General features: G+C 39.8%; 1 protein-coding gene across 1 annotated transcript in view; it reads right to left on the bottom strand.

Annotated features, from left to right (window-relative positions):
- Nucleotides 1-26,922, bottom strand: part of SPEF2 (sperm flagellar 2) — a 174,360-nt gene that overhangs the window by 29,570 nt on the left and 117,868 nt on the right. Inside the window, 5 exon segments of the mRNA XM_029218282.1 lie at nt 2,709-2,891; nt 3,593-3,699; nt 21,617-21,846; nt 24,531-24,669; nt 26,665-26,793. Coding sequence (XP_029074115.1) covers nt 2,709-2,891; nt 3,593-3,699; nt 21,617-21,846; nt 24,531-24,669; nt 26,665-26,793 — 788 coding nt within the window.

The raw sequence follows: 26,922 nt of genomic DNA, 5'->3' as shown, positions 1-26,922 counted from the left end.
AACTCAGTGAAACACAAGCAAAAGAAATATGAACAGAAGCACACTGAGGAACACGATAATCAAATTGCTGAAAACCAGTGATAAAGAGGAAATATTAAAAGAAGGTTTCCTACTCATCTCTGATTTCTCAACCATCAATTCCATATGCAATTCTTTCAATGCACAGGAATTTTCCCTTGTTCTTAAAACCAAGAATTCAGTCATGTTAGTTTTTAAAAAATAGATGATATTTTAAAGATTAGGAAACTGTTTCAAAGTGTTTCACATACAAGAGGGTCACATGAGAAAGAAGAAAGAACCTAATCAGAGAACAACTTATATTTTTAAAAAAGTCAACCATGAAAACGTTAGCAGTGCGAAATGTTAAACGTGAACTGTAGGTTGGGTTTAAATTGATCAAGCAAGGTTCAGTCAGCCACATCTTGCCCCACTGGATAATCAGGTGATTTATCCTTGAAATGTGGAAATGTCCTTTGTGGACATTTGGTCAAAGAATAAATAAAATATGGTCAAAGAATTTTAGGTTAGTTTACTTTCCCTTAGAGAGCAAGTGCTGCGCTGTTTGGATCCTAGAACATCTGATTCATTAAGCCTATGATAACCTGCATTCTCATTGACAGAAGATGAGTTTAGAGAGTTCACCATCAAAGCATTCTGCATGAGTGTGACTAAACATCCACACGTGACAGAGGCAAGAGTGTGACAGCTGCAATAGGGCTGGAGCAAAGGCAGGTGCACTTTTATGCTCGCGTGGCTTAGCCCAGGTATGCAGCCGCAGCAGCTTCACAAACGCTGTATCTTATTCCATTTTAGAAGCTGGGGAAATCAGCGTACTCTTAAGTGGCGGTTATGATGAACTTGCAGTTAGTCAAAAGAAAAGAAAAAAGGCAAAATAAAAAGCAGAGTAGGGAGCTTATTTATTTATTTATTTTCCCCCCAGAGAACTTCATTTCAGCAGTGTAGTTGTACTATTTGACTACTGTATTCGAAGGTGGCATTTTCAACAAATCATAAGATTTTACCCTAGAAGCTGTTTTGACAGTCCCATGAAAGAACTCTGTGTGTGTGATGTGGAGAGCGCTAGAGATCTGTGAGTCATGTGGGGAGGTCAAGCGGGCCTCTCCAAATGGCCACCTTGTCCTGAGCCTCCTGAGGAGTGGGCGTTGGGTGCGTAAGCTGAGAGGGCAGAGCTCAGAAATCAGCTGCTCCCAAAACCCAGGCAGTGTTCTGATAAGTATTTCTGAGTTTCTGTTTCATGCAGCAGCCAACTTTCTCTAAGAAATTCACACTTTTGGTGAGGGAGCTTTCTGGTTTTGCTCAGCACTGTGGTACAAATTACGAACACCTAAGTTCGTCTCACGTTTGTGCAAAAAGATGTTTAAATTGACAACCTGTGTTCATTGGCACATACTGTAAAGAGTGAATGTTGGTATATTCACGAGTGCCCACTTTTAAAAATCTTAAGCCAACAAGAAAATAGAGTAAGTTTTGCCCTGCTGTTTATGTTTTTACACAAAACATCTCTATAAGTTGTAAGCCCAGGTCCAGGACAGTGAAAGAATTCACAAAGTGCTCTACTTGGGAAGTACATAAATTAGAGCCCAATCAGCTATGCGCCTTTCTTGATCAGGCTGGAAGAACCTCTTCTATGTGGAAGTGCTATTTCCTCTGGCTCAACTGTCTGAGCGTGGGAACGTCAGGGCCGTCTATGAGCACGTCTTTCATTAATCAAGGAAGAAAAGAGAAGCAGGAAGAGATGTGATCTTTCAATGGTGAAATATACATGAGCTACAGGCACCTAGAGATTATCACCCTGTTTCAAAGTCAGCACCTTATAAACGTTTCCACCTTTCGTGTCTACCAGCAATGTGAAGTGGTGAGAATTAGGATGAATTCGATTAGTAGACACAAAATAAGTCATTCAGGCCCTTCTTAGTTATGGCATTTCATTCTTCCTCCCTCCTTACTCAAGCTTCTCAAAAATGAATCGACTGTCTTATCTTCACTTCTTAAAGGCCTATTTATTCCATCAATCCTCTGCAATCTAGACTCTGTACGCTCCCAAAATTGCTCTGGTGAAGGTCAGTAGTTACATCCTATCTACAAGTCCAATGGCTAGGTACCATGTTACTGGATTATCCATCACTTTACACACTTCCCTCGGGTGATCTGGTCCATTCATAACCCCAACAACTGCCTACGTGATAGTGATTGGCTTCTGCATCTGCCATATCAGATGGGACATTTCTGTCTGCATTTCCCACAGACATTTCAAACTCAACATGTCCAAAAACATCTTACCGTTCACCACGCTTGTGACCAAAAGAAAAAAATAAAAAACCCTGCCCCTTTCCCTGTGTTCATTGTAACTGCTGTTGCTACTCCCGGAGTATTTGGTATTGGGCATTGGGCTGATGAAAAGCTCTGCAGGCGATTCTAATGTACAGCCAAGGTTAAGAACCACTTGGTAGGACAACAATGATGTTTTCTGTGATTTCTTTCAGAACCCTTATCTCTCCAAGCAGTTCTGACTTTTTCAGACCCTTCCCTGGGGGTGGGAGCCAGACTTCTACCTGGGACTTGGACAGTGCCTGTGCTGACTCTAGGTGCCTAGACATGGGCCATGAGACCTGGTGTTGTGAGATCAGGGAGCTTCTTAGGTCAGAAGTACTCTGGTAGGGTTAGTGCCACCAGGGGCTGGTAGTGACCTGCATATACTGCTCGAAAGTGACTGTGCCCAGGTGTTCCTCATCCACAGCCTGGAACCTCTGCAGGGTCTCCAAGAGTTCCTCCTCCAGAGGAATGGGCCAAGGCAGCGCGACTACTAACAAGAATTTCCGCCAGTCCACGAACTCCGAGTTTGTTACCAATAAAGATGTTATCTCCTGCAACTAGAAGAAAGCAGGAAATGCCATTGGAATGTTTGTATGACTCTCTTGTGACACTCTACCTGCTCGTGTTTCTTAGTAAGAGATTCTGATGAAGGAAGTAAGATTTTAGCTTGGCCAATAGGGTCAGTTCTCACTTTTGTTCCCTCAGGTTCTACCAAGCAATCCACGCCAGACAGAACTTAGTGTTTTTGATTTTTGCTTCCTTGACATTTGTGGTTTTTGCTTACCGTTACACAAGGAATTAACACTTTTGACTGTACTATACTTTGTACCTTTTCAGCAGAGAAGGAATAAAGATGCTAATTACGAGTGTGGGAGGGCTCTACAACTTGTAGGGAAATACTCTTTAACCACTTTGTTTTCTTAAGGAACAGAATACAAGGAAAAGAAAGCACTGCCAGAATCATCTACTATTACTAGTTAGGATCACTCTATCTGGTAGTAATAAATACAAACTCACTGGCTGAGCCTCATGGTCTCTGTAGTGTTTCATTGACTGTCAGCATCGTCACTTATTTTCAAATACTGAGCATGAACATACTAAGTGTCTTAACTTGAAGTTCATTCATTTGTTCATCCAGGTTTATTGGCTGCTACTAAAATGTCGGTTACTGTGCAGGTACTGGTTATTTGAAAACTCTTGACTTATTGATTAAAGAAGAATTCTCAAAGCTTGAAATCCAAACAAAATAGAAGCTTACTTCAGGTTGAGTGAGGTTCATCCAACTACTAGGAAAGTTGTTTGTTCCAAGGTTCATGGTTACCAAATCCAGCAGAACGTCAGCAAATGCTTTGTTTCCTATTATGCCTAAAATACAATGAGAAATATTTTTCCGTTTTATTATGTGATTTGTTTCTTTCACTAAAATAGAACAAATAATGGATATTTGTATAATCACTTTATTCATTCTCTTTAAAACTTTAGCCTTTAGAGAAACAGAAGACACTTTGGAAACATAAAAATAATAATCAATTTCCTGATTTTCTCCAATGGTTGTTTCTCAGCTAAGTCAGCACGTCTTTTTTGGTGAGTAATAAATTGTTCAGACTGAGTAAGATACTGAGGCTTTATATTTTAGTTTGGAGTCTTCTTTGACCTTGTACTCAGAATAGGTTGAATTTAAAAAACTACTGCAAAGGGCTTCCCTGGTGGTGCAGTGGTTGAGAGTCCGCCTGCTGATGCAGGGGATGCGGGTTCGTGCCCCGGTCCGGGAGGATCCCACATGCCGCGGAGCGGCTGGGCCCGTGAGCCATGGTCGCTGAGCCTGCGTGTCTGGAGCCTGTGCTCCGCAATGGGAAAGGCCACGACAGTGAAAGGCCCGCGTACCACAAACAAACAAACAAACAAACAAAAAACTACTGCAAGGGTTCCTATTTTTCAGCAGGGCACTAGAGTAAAATGTTTTGGTAAATATGGGATAAAGGTGTTTCAAACGCATGCACATCACCACTGTGATCAAGGTAACACATTTATCCTCATTTTGCTTTTTTAGATCAGAATATATTTAGTTTGGTAAATGTCGGGATATTTGAATTATCAAATTACTAGATTTGAAGTGCTAATTTAGTCATCTAATTGGCTCAAACACTGTGATATATTTTATAAAAGATAACTAACCTTTTAAAGCCTTTTGCTCTTAAACACTAAACTACTTTACCTTGAGATGTTTGTTTAGTCTTTGCTCATTTCAAATTGCATGCACATGCATCAAAAAACAAATAGGAAAGCAAAATAAATGTATTTCCTTAAAAAAATGTCTAACTCCCATAGTGTCGGTACCTTCTAGAACCAGGAGACACTCCTACATGTATTCGGGTATCTTTCAGGTCCAGAGTATATAGCTATTCTTCTTTGTTTAGGAATAAAAAGAGTGAAACAGGGGCTTCCCTGGTGGCGCAGTGGTTGAGAGTCCGCCTGCCTAATGCAGGGGACACGGGTTCGTGCCCCGGTCTGGGAAGATCCCACATGCCGCGGAGCGGCTAGGCCCGTGAGCCATGGCTGCCGAGCCTGCGCGTCCGGAGCCTGTGCTCCGCAACGGGAGGGGCCACAACAGTGAGAGGCCCGCGTACCGCAAAAAAAGAGTGAAACGTAGATGTAGAATCTCAAATTTTTCTTCCCATATCTAAGTTTTTAGCATTTCTAAAGTCCAACATGAACTTTATCATTTCCTCTAAACTTTAGGAAAATGTAGTAATCCTTTTAAAATTTCAGTGGTTCAAATAACATGTGCAAGGTTCAGATCTGGAAAGCAATTTTCTTGGTAGCAAGAGCAGAATCTTTCTTTCTTTGATAAGACTGTATATCCAACAGGTTGTTCAGAAATAAATTCTCTATCCTTTTTGATCAAACCTGAGTATCCAATTTTATAGAGATGAGAATAACTTTCCCAGGTAGTGGAACTTTTGGTAAAATGATCTTTACATGATACTATATTGGTTTACAGACAAGTTAGAAATTATCCATTCATGTTTCTCAAGATGAAACCATGAATAAACTCAATTGAAACCATGAAGAGGCTCAAAGTATTTAAAAATTCTGGTAGATACCTAAAATATTTCCACTGTCTCTAACAGCTATGGTGCAAGCAAAGTGTAAGAAAATACTTTCAGTTCACATAGGAATTGTTTATCTGGGAACCCTAGTGTGAAATGTGAAAACTATTTTGACATTTGGCCTCGTTACTTAAATGACCAAGGCATATAATAATATGGCCTTCACATATAATGCAGTAGCGGAAACAGATAAGCTTACAAATTTTGTTTACAGATCAAAAAATATTCTCTTTCCATTTGGCCCTAAGTTAGTTACCTAATGCAACCGTCATTTAGAATTATCCAGGAAAAAGTTAATTGTAAGCCAGGCCTAAAGGAACTCAGATCATAATTATAGTCTAGTTACCCTTAGCAGTAACTCTCAGAAAGAAGACATCAAAATAATACCATTGCTTAGAAGTATATACTTCACCCAAAGAATGTGAAAGAATGTGTGAATAAAGAACTAGAATTAGAAAGTCAGAGGAAAACCAGTCTTTGGATTTTTGCTCTGTAGGTCTGGATGATGCCAAATGCCTTTTGTGTTTGATATGAAGACTGGCGACTTTTACTTTTAACTTTCGGGTTTTTGAAAATAGTTCTTTTTGCTACGATCAGTGATGAGGTCAACATTTGTCACATTACTAATCGCTTTCGTCAAGCCTTTCTGAGTTTGATGAACAATCCGAGGTAGGTCTTTTGTCATCAGTTGAAGATGGTGTTCTTGTATTCCATCAGTGAATGGCTTTCCTAGGGTCAAAGTTATAAGTGTCTGGAGAATTCAGCTGAATTATCAGGAGATCTGTCATGCTATCAGCCTTGACCTTGGCATGCATTTGTGACTTAGTGCCCTTCATCTGACTAAAGCCACGTTCTGCTTCAGCTGAACTTGCAAGGAGGCTCGGCACTAGGTCCACGAGTGTTAGGATGTTCGGATACTTGTGTAACTAAACAGAATTCACAGAATCCCAGGTCAATGTGTGGATGTTCTGAAATCTAGGAGGAAAAATGAAAAATGTAAAAGATCGAGACTCCTAAGTTTTATTCCAATATTTATAAATATCAACTAGGTTACTTATGCTCACCTAGCATAAATCTCTAATTTCAACATGCTCCTTTCTGTGTCTACTTCGTCAATTTTCACCTTGGCAGCTTCCAATACTGGTTCATAATGTGCAATCAGGATGGACACCTCTTTTTCTCCAAATTCTGCAATCAATACGCCCAACAAAACATCACATATCTTAAAGACATGTATACAGACAATCAAAGAACAACAGATTCAGAGCCGGAGTTCATACGTTACCTTGATTTATCTTTGCTGGCTGCAGTTTAAAGCTCCCAGTCGTGGCTGCCTTCACCACATCTTGGTTGACATCTCTGAAACAGCCTCGCAGCCTCTTGATAAGATGTGTTAAAACCATGTTTCTCACATCAGAAATGTTTCGCTTTCCTGCGAGGAGGCAGTTACCCTGAAAGTGTGTGACTGAATCCACTGGGCGTTCTTTTGGCCCTGGTCTGGGGAGGGGAAAAAAAAATCCCCCAAGTAGACAATTATGTGCAAAAGCACGTAGCAAATGGTTTCCCAAGTCCATCTGTCTGGTTGGATAGACTCTCAGATCATCCCGGACTCCTCACCTTGTCTGATATATTCTGAGCATTTCCAGTGTTGACTCTAGGGTGGCAAATATATCAGCAATTGAAGAGTTTCTGTTCTGATTGATGCGGGACAGAATGCTGAGGACATCAGTGACACCCAGCAAGAAGTGGACAAATTTAACAATGTCTGCCTGCAGGAGGGACTCTACAAGGTCTTTGGCTTTCTGATGATTGGTGTCACTTCTGCCTTCCCTTTTCTGTAACATGGGCTAGGAAAAAACAGTGGTTTATCTTTCTCAAAATTATTATTTCAAATAAAAGTAAAAGTATTCTTTTTAGTCTGAAAAAACTAAAATAGTACAGTATTTCAAAATTACTTACCGAATGCAGCTGCTGGACAATTGATATCCTTTGAGAAGATTCTGGAGGGAGGCCTGTAATCCTTGAAGCCACCTCCGGCCTCCTAGTTGAGAAGGTATCACAGGTCGAAGGTGAAGGCCTTTGAAAGTACCAGAGCACTCTTATGAACAGGAGAATTGTGATAGAAGTGGTAAGTGCTGCGGAGAAGGTCTCTGACATCGTTGTACAGGGGAATGCTCTGGAACGCCGCTTTGTAAGCTACCTCGAGATGATGCGCAGAGCAATACACAGTCAGCGCACGTGGCTGGATTTCTCTTAAAAGCAGGGCCAGCCCGCTGCCGTCTTCTCGCTCTGAGCCATGGGCGCCATCACTTGCGAAACCAACCAGTTTCTTTGCCCAGTCTTGGTTCGATAGTCGAAGTTGAAGATTTCTCATTAGAGTGTTCTCAGGGGCATGTTTTATTGCCAGAGGTCCCTTCTTTCCCCCTGTCTGTACCCCAACGATTTGGCAGTGTCCTTTCCCTGAGCACGCTCACTGCTTGTACACAAGGTCAGCTTCCTCGATTGAACTGTCTGTGATCTCATCACTGAGGACGGAGAAAAACTTACTTTTTTCTAATGTCTCTCTTAGAGTTCGCTGTTCTACTTCAGCAATAAACTATGTAAATGTTGTGGCCAATTTGTTCGTTCTGAATACCGGGCCAGTATCATCACCCTTCATATCATCTAACGAGCACATCCAGATAAAATCATTGAGGGGACGTCCGGTCTTGGCGATGGCGTGGCAGGATGGGAACAAGCTCTCCACCCTCCTGAGGGTAACCTTGCTCATGGTCATCACCATCAGCTCCGTGGTGGTTTTGCTCCCTGGGGAACCTCTTGTCACTTCCACGAGGGAAGCCTTGGTGTGAGCCTGGCTGAGATGGTGCGTGTTGAGAAATTCAGTCCGGAAGTTGTTGGTGCCATAAAAAAAACTCACTTGGTTTCCCTTCGACTTCACTCCATGTTTACGACACAGGCCACAGAACATAAGATCTAGTATCTCATCATATACAAGCCAAGGCTATTTTTTAAGACAAGTTTTCAAAAATTGATTGTTCCTCTTTGGGAGGTTACGGTCAAGCTTCTGAGGACTTTTCTGCTTTTTGGTGACTCGACTCAGAATGCCTACCTTTAAAATAACTCCATGTGATTATTTTAAGTAATCACCAATGCCTACCCGCAGTTTTGCTTAATCCCTGTCTCCCCTACACTTGCTCATTATTCCTGGAACAATCTTAGTGAGTGCTTACTACTTAGCAGGCATTTTGGTTAGTATGCCAAGTGCTCTACATCATTTAATCGTCATCATCCAGTATCCCTATTTTATAGTTAAGAAAGTAGGTCAACTACTAGTATCCATCACCATTTTATGGGTCAAAAACCTAGGGCACAGAGAGGTTAATTAATTTGTCCGATGTCACAGTGGTCATATGTGGTGAAGCTGGCGGTTGCTAGCAGGCAGTCTTACCCTCCACGTTTACACACTTCATATTACAGGTTTCTCTTATGGACAAAAGGTGCTATGGTCTCCTTCCCCCTAGAATCCGTTTCTCCAGGCAGGAGAGGGGCACAGCATTTTGCTGTCATTTCCTTCCCGAGGTGAAAGACAAGAATCACAGGACATGAAGGGCAGTGTGTCTACAGGATTTGCTTTGGACGCCTCTCCCCTCCTGCCTCAGCTCCGTCTTCTCTGACAGTGGTAGGGCCAATTTACTACAAGAAGGGCATCCTTCCCGGATGGTTTTGAGGGATGATGAGACTGTTTCTGAGAGCGGCAGATGGCTACTGTCTCCCCCAAAAGCCTCAACTAACCAAGAGGCAGGGGTAAGAAGCGTACCTGGCTTGTTCCCTGAACGGAGTAACTAGAAAGCTCTGTGGGTTTTCCTAGGCTTAGCATCTCTGAGAAAATTCTAAAACTATGATACTATATATCGGCAGGTAAGTAAGCCCCCTATTTTGGTCTGAAAGGTAGTTCAGTTAGTCCGACATTTACACAAATCAAGAAATACAGAAAGATTTCTGAGAAAAGGTACGATAAGAAAGGACTGATGCTATTGACAGGAATAGCTCACCAGGTGGCAAAATCTAGGGATCAGAGCAGAAAGGAGTGTGGCCCCCAGGTGCCCTGTGGTTTTCTCAGCGGGTAAACTCCTTCTGCTTGCTTAGATTCAGATCACAGAAATATGTCATGCACCTTCAAAATCTCAATGTAGATTCCATTTTCCCCGGTGCCTGGAATACTCCGCCCCTGTTTTGCTTCTTGGAAAGTTCTATCCAAAAGTTTCCCATGGGCTACAGCCTTTGCTGACCCACACAGACAGCAACAACTACTTCCTCCTTGAATTCCTGTAAAAATCACATAGCTGGATGATCTAGCCTGGCCAGTACAGCCTAGACTTCCTGAATTTGTGCCCTGTCTCTGAGACCAGTCACTGATTCTAAGGGTCTCTAAGAGGAGTTTGAAGGAGGGACCCTTGTTAGTTTTTGGAACAAAGTTATAGGCCTTGAACAACTAAATGCTGTGTCTCTTGAAGAAGGAGTGAGGGTACAGAAATTGCTGGATGGTGTTCTCTCCTGATAGCCTCTCAGCAGAAGCCAAAATAGCTATGAACTGAATCTCTATAGACATTACATAAAGTACTGATGGGCTTACAAGGAAAAGGAGTTCTTATGGTTTAAGTGGGGACTTTGGAACACTGCAAAAGTGTTCTAGTTTCAACAGACTCCAAATTGCTTCCCTTGGAGAAAGACTGTCTTCCTGATGTGCTGACACTTGATGTTTGGGACAAGATGTACCTACCCAGAGCTTACTGCAGTACACAAAATGAGTGTTTTTGTTTTGGATGTTTACAGTCCGCAGGGAGCCACATACCTCATGGTTCAATTCCACCAGGTATTGTGTTTTTTTTCTGAAACTGCTCTGGGGTAATGCTGCAGGTGCCTACTAGGGTATGTGCACCTTCAGGATACCGAGCTCACATTTTGGATAATAATAAGCGTAGTTTGTATCAATATTGTATACTGTTCTATATTATATAGATTCCACATATACGCATTAATATACGATATTTGTTTTTCTCTTTCTGCCTTACTTCCCTCTGTATGACAGTCTCTAGGTCCATCCACATCTCTACATAATCTCTATATAATAATGTAATATTACTGCAATTATATAATTAAGTGATAATGGCTTATATCACACTTAAATTGCACATTCAATGCACCAGGCGCTTTTAAAGCACTTTACATACATTAATTACTCTAATGGTCATAACAATCCCATGAAATACCCCATTTTCCAGATGAGGCAAGTGTGAAAAAAGAGGTTAAATAACTTGCCCAAGGTCATACTACAGTCATTTGACAAGAGGGGGATTTGAAAAGAGCTATCTGACTCTTCTTACTCATGGATGGGTCTTCCACATCCAGCCATGGGCAAGAAGTGTATTAACGTGGAAATGCTAGTATGGGGGCTGATACATAGGGCCTAGCACCATACCAATATTGGCTACTGTCATAATTCTGAAAATACTTGCTAAATCCCTTCTATGATGGGACAATGCTCATGGGAATGATACTTGGGGCAGTCAGTGGAAAGAATGTCTTGGTGATTTAGGCTCTCTCTTACTTAAGCTACTTCTAAAATTCTAAAGTATAGATCTGTGCTGGGTGGCAAGAAAAATGCTAAGCATGATAAGTTGTTTCATTACATTTTGCATAATCTTGTGTGATTACCACATATAAGGTCAGTTTTTATGGCATATTTGTGACAATCAACAAATGGTATTTTATGTCTAATTACTGCCTTTTCCAAAGGAGATTTAGAATCATGACAAATGGCAGAATTTGACAAGGAAAGGAGTGCTGAATATAAGCACTCCTTATCTACTATATTTGACAGTATACGACACATTTTTAATTTTCCATTGTTTTCAGTAAGGACTATCTTAATGAAGACTTAATTTTCATATGGCTAACCAGTACTCAGTGAAAACTCCGTAAGCTTTACTTCTTTCCATTAATACCTTTTATTTTTTGAATTTTATTTTATATTTTTTATACAGCAGTGTCTTATTGGTTATCTATTTTATACATATTAGTGTATATATGTCAATCCCAATCTCCCAGTTCATCCCCCACCAAACCCCACCACCACCTTTCCCCCCTTGGTGTCCATACGTTTGTTCTCTACATCTGTGTCTCTATTTCTGCCTTGCAAAACGATTCATCTGTACCATTTTTATAGATTCCACATATATGCACTAATATACGATATTTGTTTTTCTCTTTCTGTCTTACTTCCCTCTGTATGACAGTCTCTAGGTCCATCCATGTCTCTACAAATGACTCAGTTTCGTTCCTTTTTATGGCTGAGTAATATTCCAGTGTGTATATGTACCACATCTTCTTTACCCATTCGTCTGTTGATGGGCATTTAGGTTGCTTCCATGACCTGGCTATTGTAAATAGTGGTGCAATGAACATTGGGTGCATGTGTCTTTTATTTTTTTCTTTTCCAGTGTGATGCTATTTACTTCTTTTTTTTTTTTTTAAATCTTTATTGGAGTATAATTGATTTACAATGGTGTGTTAGTTTCTGCTGCATAACAAAGTGAATCAGCTATACATATATATATATCACCATATCTCCTCTCTCTTGCGGCTCCCTCCCACCCTCCCTATCCCACCCCTCTAGGTGGACACAAAGCACCAAGCTGATCTCCCTGTGCTACGCAGCTGCTTCCCACTAGCTATCTATTTTACATTTGGTAGTGTATATATGTCCATGCCACTCTCTCACTTCTTCACAGCTTACCCTTCCCCCTCCCCGTGTCCTCAAGTCCATTCTCTACGTCTGTGTCTTTATTCCTGTCCTGCCCCTAGGTTCTTCAGAACCATTTTTTTTTTTAGATTCCATATATATGTGTTAGCATACGGTATTTGTTTTTCTCTTTCTGACTTACTTCACTCTGTATGACAGTGTCTAGGTCCATCCAACTCACTACAAATAACTCAATTTCATTTCTTTTTATGGCTGAGTAATATTCCATTGCATATATGTACTATATCTTCTTTATCCATTCATCTGTTGATGGACACTTAGGTTGCTTCCATGTCCTGGATATTGTAAATAGAGCTGCAATGAATATTGTGGTACATGACTCTTTTTGAATTACGGTTTTCTCAGGGTATATGCCCAGTAGTGGGATTGCTGGGTCATATGGTAGTTCTATTTTTCGTTTTTTTTTTTTTTTTTGTGGTACGCGGACCTCTCACTGTTGTGACCTCTCCCACTGCGGAGCACAGGCTCTGGACGCACAGGCTCAGTGGCCATGGCTCACAGGCCTAGCTGCTCCGCAGCATGTGGGATCCTCCCAGACCAGGGCACGAACCCACGTCCCCTGCATCGGCAGGCAGACTCTCAACCACTGCGCCACCAGGGAAGCCCCTATTTTTCATTTTTTAAGGAACCTCCATACTGTTCTCCATAGTGGCTGTATCAATTTACACTCCCACCAACAGTGCAAGAGGGTTCCCTTTTCTCCACACCTTCTCCAGCATTTATTGTTTACAGATTTTTTGATGATGGGTATTCTGACTGGTGTAAGGTAATACCTCATTGTAGTTTTGATTTGCATTTCTCTAGTGATTAGTGATGTTGAGCATCCTTTCATGTGTTTGTTGGCAATCTGTATATCTTCTCTGGAGAAATGTCTATGTAGGTCTTCTGCCCATTTTTGGATTGGGTTGTTTGTTTTTTGATATTGAGCTGTATGAGCTGCTTGTATATTTTGAAGATTAATCCTTTGTCAGTTGCTTCGTTTGAAAATATTTTCTCCCATTCTGAGGGTTGTCTTTTTGTCTTGGTTATAGTTTCCTTCACTGTGCAAAAGTTTTTAAGTTTCATTAGGTCCCATTTGTTTATTTTTGTTTTTATTTCCATTACTCTAGGAGGTGGGCCAAGAAAGATCTTGCTGAGATTTATGTCAAAGAGTGTTCTTCCTATGTTTCCCTCTAAGAGTTTTATAGTGTCCAGTCTTACATTTAGGTCTTTAATCCATTTTGAGTTTATTTTTGTGTATGGTGTTAGGGAGTGTTCTAATTACATTCTTTTACATGTAGCTGTCCAGTATTCCCAGCACCACTTATTGAAGAGACTATCTTTTCTGCATTGTATATTCTTGTCTCCTTTGTCATAGATTAGTTGACCATAGGTGCATGGGTTTATCTCTGGGCTTTCTATCCTGTTCCATTGATCTATATTTCTGTTTTTGTGCCAGTACCATATTGTCTTGATTACTGTAGCTTTGTAGTATAGTCTGAAGTCAGGGAGTCTGATTCCTCCAGCTCTGTTTCTTCCCCTCAAGACTGCTTTGGCTATTTGGCTTCTTTTGTGTCTCCATACAAATTTTAAGATTTTTCGTTCTAGTTCTGTAAAAAATGCCATTGGTAATTTGATAGGGATTGCATTGATCTGTAGAGTGCTTTGGGTAATACAGTCATTTTCACAATATTGATTCTTCCAATCCAAGAACATGGTATATCTCTCCCTCTGTTTGAGTCATCTTTGATTTCTTTCATCAGTGTATTATAGTTTTCTGAGTACAGGTCTTTTACCTCCTTAGATAGGTTTATTCCTAGGTATTTTATTCTTTTGGTTGCAATGGTGAATAACATGTTTTCCTTAATTTCTCTTTCTGATCTTTCATTGTTAGTGTATAGGAATGCAAGTGATCTCTGTGCATTAATTTTGTATCCTGCAATTTTACCAAATTGATTGATTAGCTCTACTAGTTTTCTGGTGGCATCTTTAGGATTATCTATGTATAGTATCATGTCATCTGCAAACAGTGATGGTTTTACTTCTTCTTTTCCAATTTGTATTCCTTTTATTTCTTTTTCTTCTCTGATTGCCATGGCTAGGACTTCCAAAACTATGTTGAATAAGAGTGGCGAGCGTGGGCATCCTTGTCTTGTTCCTGATCTTAGAGGAAATGCTTTTAGTTTTTCACTATTGAGAATGATGTTTGCTCTGGGTTTGTCATATATGACATTTATTATGAAGTAGGTTCCCTCTATGCCCACTTTCTGGAGAGTTTTTATCATAAATAGGTGTTGAATTTTGTCAAAAGCTTTTTCTGCATCTATTGAGATGATCATATGGTTTTCATTCTTCAATTTGTTAATATGGTGTATCACATGGATTGATTTGCATATATTGAAGAATCCTTGCATTCCTGGGATAAGTCCCACTTGATCATTGTGTATGACCCTTTTAATGTACTTTTGGATTCTGTTTGCTAATATTTTGTTGAGGGTTTTTGCATCTATATTCATCAGTGATATTGGTCTGTAATTTTCTTTTTTTGTAGTTTCTTTGTCTGGTTTTGGTATCAGGGTGATGGTGGCCTTGTAGAATGAGTTTGGGAGTATTCCTTCCTCTTCAACTTTTTGGAAGAGTTTGAGAAGGATGGATGTTAGCTCTTCCCTAAATGTTTGATAGAATTCACCTGTGAAGCCATCTGGTCCTGGACTTTTGTTTGTTGGAAGATTTTAAGTCACAGTTTCAATTTCATTACTTGTGATCGGTCTGTTCATATTTTCTATTTCTTCCTGGTTCAGTCTCGGAAGGTTATACTTTTCTAAGAATTTGTTCATTTCTTTCAGGTTGTCATTTTATTGGCATAGAGTTGCTTGTAGTAGTCTCTTAGGATGCTTTGTATTTCTGCAGTGTCTGTTGTAACTTCTTTTTCATTTCTAATTTTATTGATTTGAGTCCTCTCCCTCTTTTTCTTGATAAGTCTGGCTAAAGGTTTATAAATTTTGTTTATCTTCTCAAAGAACCAGCCTTTAGTTTTATTGATCTTTGCTATTGTTTTCTTTGTTTCTATTTTATTTATTTCTGCTTTGATCTTTATGATTTCTTTCCTTCTCCTAACTTCGGGTTTTATTTGTTCTTCTTTCTCTACTTCCTTTAGGTGTAAGGTTAGACTGTTTATTTGAGATTTTTCTTGTTTCTTGAGGTAGGATTGTATTGCTATAAACTTCCCTCTTAGAACTGCTTTTGCTGCATCCCATAGGTTTTGGATCATCGTGTTTTCATTGTCATTTGTCTCTACATATTTTTTTATTTCCTCTTTGATTTCTTCAGTGATCTCTTGGTTATTTAGTAGTGCATTATCTTCCATGTGTTTGTGTTTTTTACATTTTTTCCCTGTAATTTATTTCTAATATCATAGTGTTGTGGTCAGAAAAGATGCTTGATATGATTTTAATTTTCTTAAATTTACTGAGGCTTGATTTGTGACCCAAGATGTGATCTATCCTAGAGAATGTTCCACGTGCACTTGAGAAGAAAGTGTAATCTGCTGTTTTTGGATGGAATGTTCTATAAATATCAATTAAATCTATCTGGTCTATTGTGTCATTTAAAGCTTTTGTTTCCTTTTTAATTTTCTGTCTGGATGATCTGTCCATTGGTGTAAGTGAGATGTTAAAGTCCCCCACTATTATTGCATTACTGTCGATTTCCTCTTTTATAGCTGTTGGTATTTGCCTTATGTATTGAGGTGCTTCTATGTTGGGTGCATATATATTTGTAATTGTTATATCTTCTTCTTGGATTGATCCCTTGATCATTATGTAGTGTCCTTCCTTGTCTCTTGTAATGTTCTTTATTTTAAAGTCTATTTTATCTGATATGAGTATTGCTACTCTAGCTTTCTTTTGGTTTCCATTTGCATGGAATATCTTTTTCCATCCCCTCACTTTCAGTCAGTATGTTTCCCTAGGTCTGAAGTGGGTCTCTTGGAGACAGCCTATATATGGGTCTTGTCTTTGTATCCATTCAGCGAGCCTGTGTCTTTTGGCTGGAGCATTTAATCCATTCACATTTAAGGTAATTATTGGTATGTATGTTCCTATTACCATTTTCTTAATTGTTATGGTTTTGGTTTTGTGGGTCCCTTTCTTCTCTTGTGTTTCCCACTTAGAGAAGTTCCTTTAGCATTTGTTGTAGAGCTGGTTTGGTGGTGCTGAATTCTCGTAGCTTTTGCTTGCCTGTAAAGCTTTTGATTTCTCCATCGAATCTGAATGAGATCCTTGCTGGGTAGAGTAATCTTGGTTGTAGGTTATTTCCTTTCATCACTTTAAATATATCGTGCCACTCCCTCTGTCTTGTAGAGTTTCTGCTGAGAAATCAGCTGTTAATCTTATGGGAGTTCCCTTGTATGTTATTTGTCATTTTTCCCTTGTTGCTTTTAATAATTTTTGTTTGTCTTTAATTTTTGTCAGTTTGATTACTATGTGTTTTGGCATGTTTCTCCTTGGGTTTGTCCTGCCTGGGACTCTCTGTGCTTCCTGGACTTGGGTGGCTATTCTCTTTCCCATGTTAGGGAAGTTTTCAACCATAATCTATTCAAATATTTTCTCAGGTCCTTTCTCTCTCTCTTCTCCTTCTGGGATCCCTATAATGTGAATGTTGGTGTGTTTAATGTTGTCCCAGAAGTCTCTTAGGCTGTCTCCATTTCTTTTCATTCTTTTTTCTTTATTATCTTCCACAGCAGTGAATTCCTCAATTCTCTCTTCCAGGTCACTCAGCCGTTCTTCTGCCTCAGTTATTCTACTATTGAGTCCTTCTAGTGTATTTTTCATTTTAGTTATTGTATTGTTTATATTTATTTGTTCTTTAATTCTTCTAGGTGTTTGTTCTTTAATTCTAGGTCTAGGTCTTTGTTAAACATGTCTTGCATCTTCTCGATCTTTGCCTCCATTCTTTCTCCAAGGTCCTGAATCATCTTCACTACCATTATTCTGAATTCTTTTTCTGGAAGGTTGCCTATCTCCACTTCATTTAATTGTTTTTCTTGGGTTTTTTCTTATTCCTTCATCTGGTACATAGTCCTCTGCCTTTTCATTTTGTCTCTCTTTCTGTGACTGTGGTTTTTGTTCCACAGGATGCAGGACTGTAGTTCTTCTTGCTTCTGCTGTCTGCCCTCTGGTGGATGAGGCTATCTAAGAGGCTTGTGCAGCTTGCTGATGGGAGGGACTGATAGTGGGTAGAGCTGGGTGTTGCTCTTGTGGGCAGAGCTCAGAAAAACTTTAATCCACTCGTCTGCTGATGGGTGGGGCTGAGTTCCCTCCCTGTTGGTTGTTTGGCCTGAGGCAACCCAGCACTGGAGGCTACAGGATATTTGGTGGGGTTAATGGTGGACTCTGGGAGGGCTCATGCCAAGGAGTACTTCCTAGAACCTCTGCTGCCAGTGTCCTTGTCCCCATGGTGAGCCACAGCCACCACACACCTCTGCAGGACACCCACCAAAACTAGCAGGTAGGTCTGGTTCAGTCTCCTATGGGGTCACTGCTCCTTCCCCCTGGTTCCTGATGTGCACATTACTTTGTGTGTGCCCTCCAAGAGTGGAGTCTCTGTTTCCCCCAGTCCTGTCGAAGTCCTATAATCAAATCCCGCTAGCCTTCAAAGTCTGATTCTCTGGGAATTCCTCCTCCTGCTGCCGGACCCCCAGGTTGGGAAGCCTGATGTGGGGCTCAGAACATTCACTCCAGTGGGTGGACTTCTGTGGTATAATTGTTCTCCAGTTTGTGAGTCACCCGCCCAGCAGTTATGGGATTTGAGTTTATTGTGATTGTGCTCCTCCTACCATCTCACTGCAGCTTCTCCTTTGTCTTTGGATGTGGGGTATCTTTTTTGGTGAGTTCCAGTGTCTTCCTGTCAATGATTGTTCAGCAGTTAGTTGTGATTCCGGTGCTCTCACAAGATGGAGTGAGTGCATGTCCTTCTACTCTACCATCTTGAACCAATCTTCTCCATTAATATCTTGATACTAGTTACTCACAAGTATGTATTCAGTCATTTGTTTTAATGAAAGATTATTCATTTCTCTGAATAATTTTGTTTATGTAGCATAATTAAAGGGAACAAAATATAACTTAATCGCATTGATACTCCTTGTAAATTTGCTAAAAAGAAAATCTTACTTTGGGCTTAGTATCATAATGATTGTTATATTCAAATATGTATGTTGTTTCCTAGAAAAAAATTCATCTATTCACCATATTTTAATATATTTTAGTGAGCTTGAAGTTTGCATCTTAAATATCATAGGTTAAATTGAAATATGTGAAACAGTGTAAGAAAATGCTCACACTTCTTGGCTTAGAAATAGCAGCAATTTTCAAGTTCAAGCAGCAAGTTCTATAGGATTCCACATTTAGAAATGTACTACTTGCAGCCAGTTGCTCTATACTTTCAAAATTGTTATTACTTCAACTAAGATCGTCTTCTGAAATTGTAGATTTCTAGGGTAAATACCATGGGATGTATCGTAAAAGATTGTTTTCTAATTCTTGGAAGGAATATGACAAACACTTCATGTAAAAGATGGATTGGTGTGTATCCTTTAACAAGAATGAATAAGAAAGACTCAAGTCAAAGGATGTTTTTGGGGCCAGGGAAACTGGGAGAAGGAGTGAGTGGTAATCATTGGACTTCCTCAGGGAGGGGTAACATTAACATTTGCTGCCTGACTTCTAAGATGTCATCAGAGAACCTCTAATTCTGTGACTCTGGGATCCAGAAAATGGAATGATTATTACTTTGCCTTCCTTTTATACATTAGAAAAATGATGACAATGAATATTATTTCTATTGATAGATCCCCTGATACTGTGCTAAGTATTTTACATGTATTTAAAAAGTGCCATATGCAATATATATATTTTCAAATAGTATAACTGAGCCAATAACAAAGAAAAGGGTTTAAACTCTTTGCTTATAGATCGTAACTCATTTTGTACTATCAGGATCCCCAAATCCCACAGTATTGTATAGCTTTGTCAATTCTGTGTTAACTACAACAATTATTCCTAAATCTGCATAATTCTCTAGATTGGGCGGCTGGAGGTGGTTCCCCAGACAGAGCTGACCTCTGCATCTGTTTTCCTGCAGTTCATGCAACTGGGGAGGGAGAAGCAGAGAGGTCCCTGACCCTTCCTCAAACATCCATACTCAAGCCGCAAACCTACACATTTTCTGGTGGCCATTCCCCCAACTTTAAATATCCTCTGTATCCTTGACATCCAGTCACTCTTTACTTCTTTCAATTCCTCCCTCCGAGGTGTTTTTCCGCACAATTTTCCTGACCAACCTCATTGCACACTGATTCACCTTTGCTTTGCATTCTTGAGCACTTTTATCAAGTTCAGATTCTGTTCCAGAGGAGCACCTAGATAGAAGTTTATACTTTCTTCTTCTTTGCTTGCCTTTTCAAATTACACTCTAAGTCCCTAGGGCAAGTGGTTTTCCTTTTACACCTACTTTTAAAATGTATATTTATACATAATTATCACCCTTCTCCTTTACCTCCCTTTCTTTCTTCTCCCTTCCTTCCTCTTCCTATCATACTTTGAAAGCCGTTGTATGCTACCAAACTCTGAAAATAGATAAATGTGTCAGTTGACATCTTTTAGTCTCAACGGTTTCTAGAGTTAATCTTCTAAGACATACGTATGTCAAGTTATAGCTGATATTTGTAATTTATGTTTAAACTTTTAATTGAAATTCAAACTCTGATTTCAAGGTTGGACCCAAGAATGTATTACGATTATCGCCATGAATACTAAGGTCCTTTCTGAAAGGGATTATGAGTGGTTGATAATTTTCCTACTCAAATGCTCACCAAAACTTTAAATTTTGACCAGCTTCTAGTCACCCTAGTTTAGGATTAAAGCAAATTATACTTCATATACGTCTTCTTATTTTATATGTAAACAATATGGATAAAATGAAGAGCAAAAGCAACTTTGAAGAAGGAAATACATAATAAAAAGACACTGTAAGCCCACACAAAGGGAAAGAGGATGGAATCTACCTGACTGAAAGACTGAAGGGATTTCATGAGCTGGCTTTATACAACTGAGATTTTTTTCCTGTACCAGCTGATGGCCATATCTTTTTGACCAGCTGCTTCCTGCCTAAATGTTGCCAACCTGAGTTGGTGTTCATCCACTGCTGTAGTGTGTGCCTTTATATCTTGGAGGTGTAGTCCCACTCAAGCTGATTAGATGAGGTGACACTTGCTAGGGCAGGGGTCTACCCAGGGAAATGTTTACATCTGTTTCACCCACTGGGCTTAGCAAGGAAGTCTTCAGACTTAAAGTAAGGTAATACTCTTTTGACTAATGAGATCTAATGTGGTTTTCTGGGATAACTGAACTTTAAAAAAATAAGTGAAGTATAACCATTATGAAAGTGAAGTTGTGTTAGTACTAGACAAATGTCAGTTGACTATTCTCTAGGGAAAAGTAATGGTTTTTCCAGTAAGTAGGAGACGTTAGAAGATAAACCTCTTTATGAGAGGTAACTTAGTTTAGTGAGAAGGGGCAAAACCTTTGAACCTGAAGAGTCCTGATTGATATGTGACCATAGGCAAGTTCTCAACTGCTTGTGACTCAGTATCCTGACCTATAAAGTGGAGATGATAATCCTACATGTTCTCTCAGAATTACTTGTGCTATCAACTGATGGAATTCATTGATGAATATCTATAAGTAGAAAGATCCCAAATTAAAAAAAAAAAGCCTGTGTAGATGCTACAGAGCCATAATAATAAAATGTGAAGGAAATCAAAAATTTGTGTGCAGAAAATAACATGTACACTTACATGTGAACAGATTAATTAATTAATCAATCAAGCAAATATGTGTTGACAAAGGTTCTGCTGTTGGTCTATGAAACATTGAGGGAAAAGGCAAACATAAAAGGGAAATTCTCTACTCCCTGGTCTCCCTTCCCAGACTAGTGGGGGAGACAGAAACACAAACTCAGAATCCCAGCACAGAACTTAAACTAGAAGTATGCACAAAGACAGTCTCTCAACTGCCAGACGGAGTAATACTCAAATTTACCCACCTGCCAGCCAGGGGCAGGGAGGGCAGGAGAGGAGAATTACCAGGGATGAGGATCACCGCACTGCCAATGTATTAACCACTGTCTTGCTCTGTTTAATTCAGATCTATGTTGTATGAAGCAAATATGAGATAAATTAGAATGAAACAAGGGCTTGTTTTAGTGCCACACAATCCCAGAGGGCTGTTTTACTTGTGGACAGGTGATGGCCATCCTGGTTAATCTTAACCTTATTTTGTGCTCTTTTCATAATAATTACTTTTCCTACCTTTGGGTGCTATCTCTAAGAACTGATCCCGAAGATTGCCAAGCCGTTCGATGGTCAGGGTGCCATTTTCTTCTCTTTCTACAGGTGGAGGGCGTATTGGAGGAGACAGGTCTGGAAAGACTTTTATATCGCCGTTAATGCAGAAGTCTTCTTGGTCTAAATAAAGTGCATTCTGAATTTTGGTTGATGTTTCAATGTGACAGCGAGCTACCTCAGTTAATTTTTCCACACTGAAAGTGGAAAAATGAATAGGGTTATCTCCATTAAAAATGCTATCAGATTAATAGTGTTTGCTTGTTAGATATACACACAGAGTTAACACATTGGAAAATTTAGAAAATTTGGCTAAGCTAGAAAATTCAATCCGCATGATTAAAAAATCCTAATTTCTCCTCAAAGCTGTTTGTAAAAAAGCAGGGTATAAATAAATAAATGTAGATTAGAAATAAAATACATGCTCGTTCAGGGCTAAGAGTTACACATTTTATACAAAGTTGAGCAAAAAGAGACTCCACTAAAATGGTTTTATTAGTATTAGAACATATTTTACTATATAAATGATTATGTCAATAGATATATTAATTTTAAGTATGAACCAGAATAAAGTTATATGACAGAAAAGCCTGTAAAATATGACTGTTAGAATAACACATTTATTTAGAATTGGGACAAATTGTATGTAAAGTGAATCAAATTTGATAATGGATGTCTAGAAAAGTGGCTTTTCTCTAACTTTATAACAAGGGGTTTGATGTTATTGAAGACACATTTGACAGAGTGGACTCTGACGAGATAACCCATAAATTGCTTTGCTATCTTCACAGAGAATAACAATTCCCAGCTAAATCATGTGGTATAGGCAGCAGTAGTTCAGAACCTTGTGGTGCAGTGGGAAGAGCCCTGGAACCTGAGCTCTCATTGCAGACCCCTCTCCAGCCATGGGTCCTTGGGAAATGACTCAAGCTCTCTGATTTCCTCATCTTTGCAATGGAGCCAAAAACACACAACTCCATACCTTATGGTTATTCATGTGAAACCACATAGGGCATAGATTTAGGCTGTACTGGGGATTATAGTTATGGCCTTAATTAAAGGCCACTTTAAAGGCCATAGAAATTTAATACATAAGTACAATATTACTGTATTACAGAAACAATCTTATTTATGTCTTGCAATAAAGATTGAACATGGCAGAAAAATGCATATTTAATCTGCTTTTATATAACTCTGGAACACCAAATATTTGTATACTGAAAATTAAAAAAATATATATTAGTCACTTTCTTTCAAAAGACAGTCTGGAATTTAATTCCAGCATACTGTATTTGTGAGTGTCCATATAGTCTGTATTATCCAGGTACTTTTTGTTTGATGGTGTTTACGTGCTGGAAGCAAAGGAAAAGGGCACTGGATAGCTACAGAGCTTGTAGCCCTGAGTGAGGAGGGACTCCAAATGTAGACACCCAGCCAGAACCAGCACAGCAAAATCAGTGCGCCATCTAGTGGAAGGTTACCAAGAGTAACCTTCTCAGAAAGGGCGGGCGGCGGCGGTGGGGGGGCGGCTAGGGAAATCCCATGAAAATGGAAAGTGGGATTTGAAGTTCAAAGGGATCTGCTAGGTCGCACTATTTCTTTTTCTTCTTATCACTGGAGAATTTTTGCAAGAACCAAAAGAGAAAGCATAGCTTGACAGTCCTAGGTTTTAATTTCTTGTGGCCATATTCAGAGGTCAGATATATATATATATATCTGACCTCACACACACGCACAAAATAAATCTGAGAAATACGAGTTCATCTGATAAAAAAAAAAGAAACTTGGCCACGTGCCTCTTGATGTGGCCACAAGGATGGGCGCCGTGAACCCTAAGAATGAAGAAGATATGCTTTCATTTGTAGGCAGCAGGCAGAGAACAGAGCTGAACCTCACTGCTTCACAACACTGATGAGTGCCGGACAAAGTATTTTATGCACTACTGCAGTGAGGTTACCAGGCCGAGGGGTGTGTGTGTGTGTGTTTTACTACAGAGCAACAGATACAAACAACTAGGCTGAGGATTTTACGACAGAACTTTCATTTTGAGACAAGGACTGGAGAAAACAAACCCTAACAACCGTCTTCTAGCTGGCCGATGTTGCTTCTGAGAAAGTTGCCATTTGTATACTGTGTATGCCACAACTTCCAAATTTTCAGTAAATGTTTATTGCAAACTGCAGTGTATCACAGAATCTAGATCTAGTAGAAACCTTTAAAATAGCCTGGTTGGAGTGCTTTCTTTTACAGATGAGGCCTATGGGGCCCGAAGTGGTTAGGCATGCTGTAATATGTGGACAAGGAGAGATTCTCCATCTCCTGGACCATCAGGTTTCCTGACTCTCCATTGAGGGCTGTTTCTGCCCTGCTGAGCTGCCTCTTTATGCCTTTCAGGGGAGAATTAAGAGGATGAGACTTGCTGTCCCTCACTAGTAATGAGGATCTGGAAAGGCTTTGGAACCCAACAGAAAAGTAGAACTGGCTTCACAAGGGAATCAGCCTAACGGGTAAAACATTCCTGTGAATGATTTCATCTCCCATTCATTGGCCCTGACTAATAAGTCTGGCATTAGAAAGATATGAAACATTATACTACTTCTAAAAAATGTTTTTAAATTGCTTATACTTTTATCTTGTAAACTAAGGTCCTCACTGAGCAGTGTGAGAACCAAATTCATAAATAATGTGCAATAGTGCCCTTTGATGCATGACTTACTATTGTTAAAAAGAGGCAACACAAATGCATAGGTGATTTCCCGAAAGGTTAACATTTCCATTTGTAAATGTAATTCAAGTTTGTAAACACCTTAAAAATCTTTGTCAATTTTGGTCTTCAGGAATTAACAAAGTAAATATTTTAAAAAGGCACGCAGTACTTTACCTGGACATTTCATTCAAGTACCTCTCACCGAGCCACTTTTCCATGAGTTTATATACCTCAACTGCCTTTGTTACTAACTCTTCCAGGAAAGCCAGTGTTTTTACCTTGATCAGTTCAAGTCTGAACTGTGCAGCTATCTCTATTTAAAAAGAGAAACAAACATTTTTTACACGTTTTATATGTCATGCATTTTCTGATTAGCCAAATTCAATTTTAAACCAATTACGCTTTAGTCTGTGAAACTTTAGGCATACACTTGATATACCAGTATGGATAACTATACCCTATCCATCTTAGAAACAAAGCAATGTATGGTTAGACAGTTTATTTAAACCAAAACTATAATTCAGCTTTACACGTAATTGCACTTTATTGCAATATACCCTTTGATAAATTGGAATGGGAAAACACAAATAGATAATTTCTGAATTTCAAAAAGGGGGAGGGTACTAAGTCTCTGGATCTCCCGTCTTAGAACCTTGGGAAGGCGACGCCATCATCCTTCTCAGCACAGGTGACAGGAGGGTGAAGCCCGTGGTCCCAGCGCCCATTGATGCTCTGGGCACACAACGAGGTCTGTGGATTTTCCTCTAAAATATCTGTCCAATCTTTCTTCCTTGCTTTTTCTATCACCACAATTGGGCACTGCTTTATGTCTCGCCTCAACTACAGCAACCGCCTCCGTCCTGCTTTCTCCAAACTCCTTTCCCCACCTTAAATCCAAATCCACTTCCACCCGCCCCAGAGTAACCCAGCTCACCTGCGCACGTGCTCACAGGTGCTTTCTGCTCAGAATTCTTCACTAGCTCCCAGTCGCCATAAGGGAAATGTAACTTTCTGGGCAGGGTCTATGCGACCCTCCACCTCCCTGATCACTCCTTCCCAGAATGTGCCTCAGACTCCACAGCTAATCCCCACTAGTCACCTAGCTCTCCTCCCCCTTCCCTGCCCCCGCTGTCCCCTGTGCACATTTCCCACTTTCTTTCAGTTCTTCTCAAGCATGAATTCATCTGTTCAGAAGTCTTTCTTGACTCCCGCCATGCTTCCTTTGTCCTGTCCGCCTAATTCCAATATCACAACATATTATAAGTGATTGTTTGCATTTCTCTTCCTCTAGATTGGATTTTATTTTTGTTTGTTGTTTTGTATATATATGTGTGTATTTCTTTCAACTACTACAGGACCTGGCATATAGTAGAAACTCAGTAAACATTTACTATATAAATGAGTGAGTTTAGCTACACTAGGGGCCACATATAGAATGAACTGAAGGATGAAGCATACTTAGCTACTGAATGCAGATGTGGGGACAGGCAACGGGACAAGCATGTGTCCTGACTTCCTGTGTTCAACATCCTTCAGATTTTACTCTTGGAATTATGAAAGCAGGTGGTAGGAGGATGGAGAGAGGGAGAAAAGGAGAGAAGCAAGGGATGGAAAGCATCTTTAGTAGTTAATTGTTTGAGTAGTTAATGGGTCCCAGCTTACCCAATGCTGCATTTTTATGGTTTTGACATCTAGTTTATTGACCATGGTTTCTTTCCAATCAGGATACTTTGGCTCAATTTCTTGATCTTTTCAAATTCCATTTTGAATTTATTATATGACAACTGGAAGAGCCAGAAGAAGACTATGTCTTGTAAAATTGTTGCTCTCTTTAGAGAAGGAGCCCCTTGAACATTATCGATCTATGACTGGCTCCTCTGTGGCCCCTGCTCCCAAGAACTCACTTTCAGGACCCGTTAGCCTTTAGTCAGGGTTTACCTTCCTAATGAGAGGCCTAAATTATTCTTATTATAATATAGAAGGACCTCCTTAGGTAGCCCCAAGCTTTCTTTCAGCCTGTAAAATCACACCAAGTCTAAAATACTGCTTTTGTTTCTTTTCTTTGAGATTTTAATTACTGCTGGTGCTCTCCTAACCTCTTCTCAAATTCCCTTTTTGAGATCCCAGCAGACAGTCATAAGACAGTCAGATCTAGTCTTCATACGGTCACATGAAAACAGCCAACTGAATGTTGTACCTTTCAGTTAGTTTGCTTTGTGTCCTCATAGACAAAAGCCAGCCAGGGGCTGTTTGCCTACTGGTCTGTTTTCTACTTAAAAGTATCATCTTAGTTCTTTCCAATTGCTACCTTCAAATTGCAGGGCAGCAAGATGCTCTTCCTTTATTCTGAGCCTCAGTTTGTTTTTTATTTCCATTTCTTCAGCCTCCTCTGCTGTTACTATTACAGGAGTGGTTTCTGCCATAGGTGGGGATTTACCTGAAAGGGCAATGAAACGTGCTGAGTTACCTGCCAACATACAAGGGTACACGAAGGGACTTGGATAAAATGAGTACAAAGTGAAGTGTGTAGGGTGACACATGTCTGGTGATTTGGAAAGGAGAGACC

This window comes from Monodon monoceros, unplaced genomic scaffold (genome assembly GCF_005190385.1).
Source record: "Monodon monoceros isolate NGI ecotype Baffin Bay Population unplaced genomic scaffold, NGI_Narwhal_1 Super_Scaffold_12, whole genome shotgun sequence".
Taxonomy (NCBI): domain Eukaryota; kingdom Metazoa; phylum Chordata; class Mammalia; order Artiodactyla; family Monodontidae; genus Monodon; species Monodon monoceros.
The sequence above is the reverse complement of the archived record's forward strand: the minus strand, read 5'-3'. Positions and strand labels throughout refer to the sequence as shown.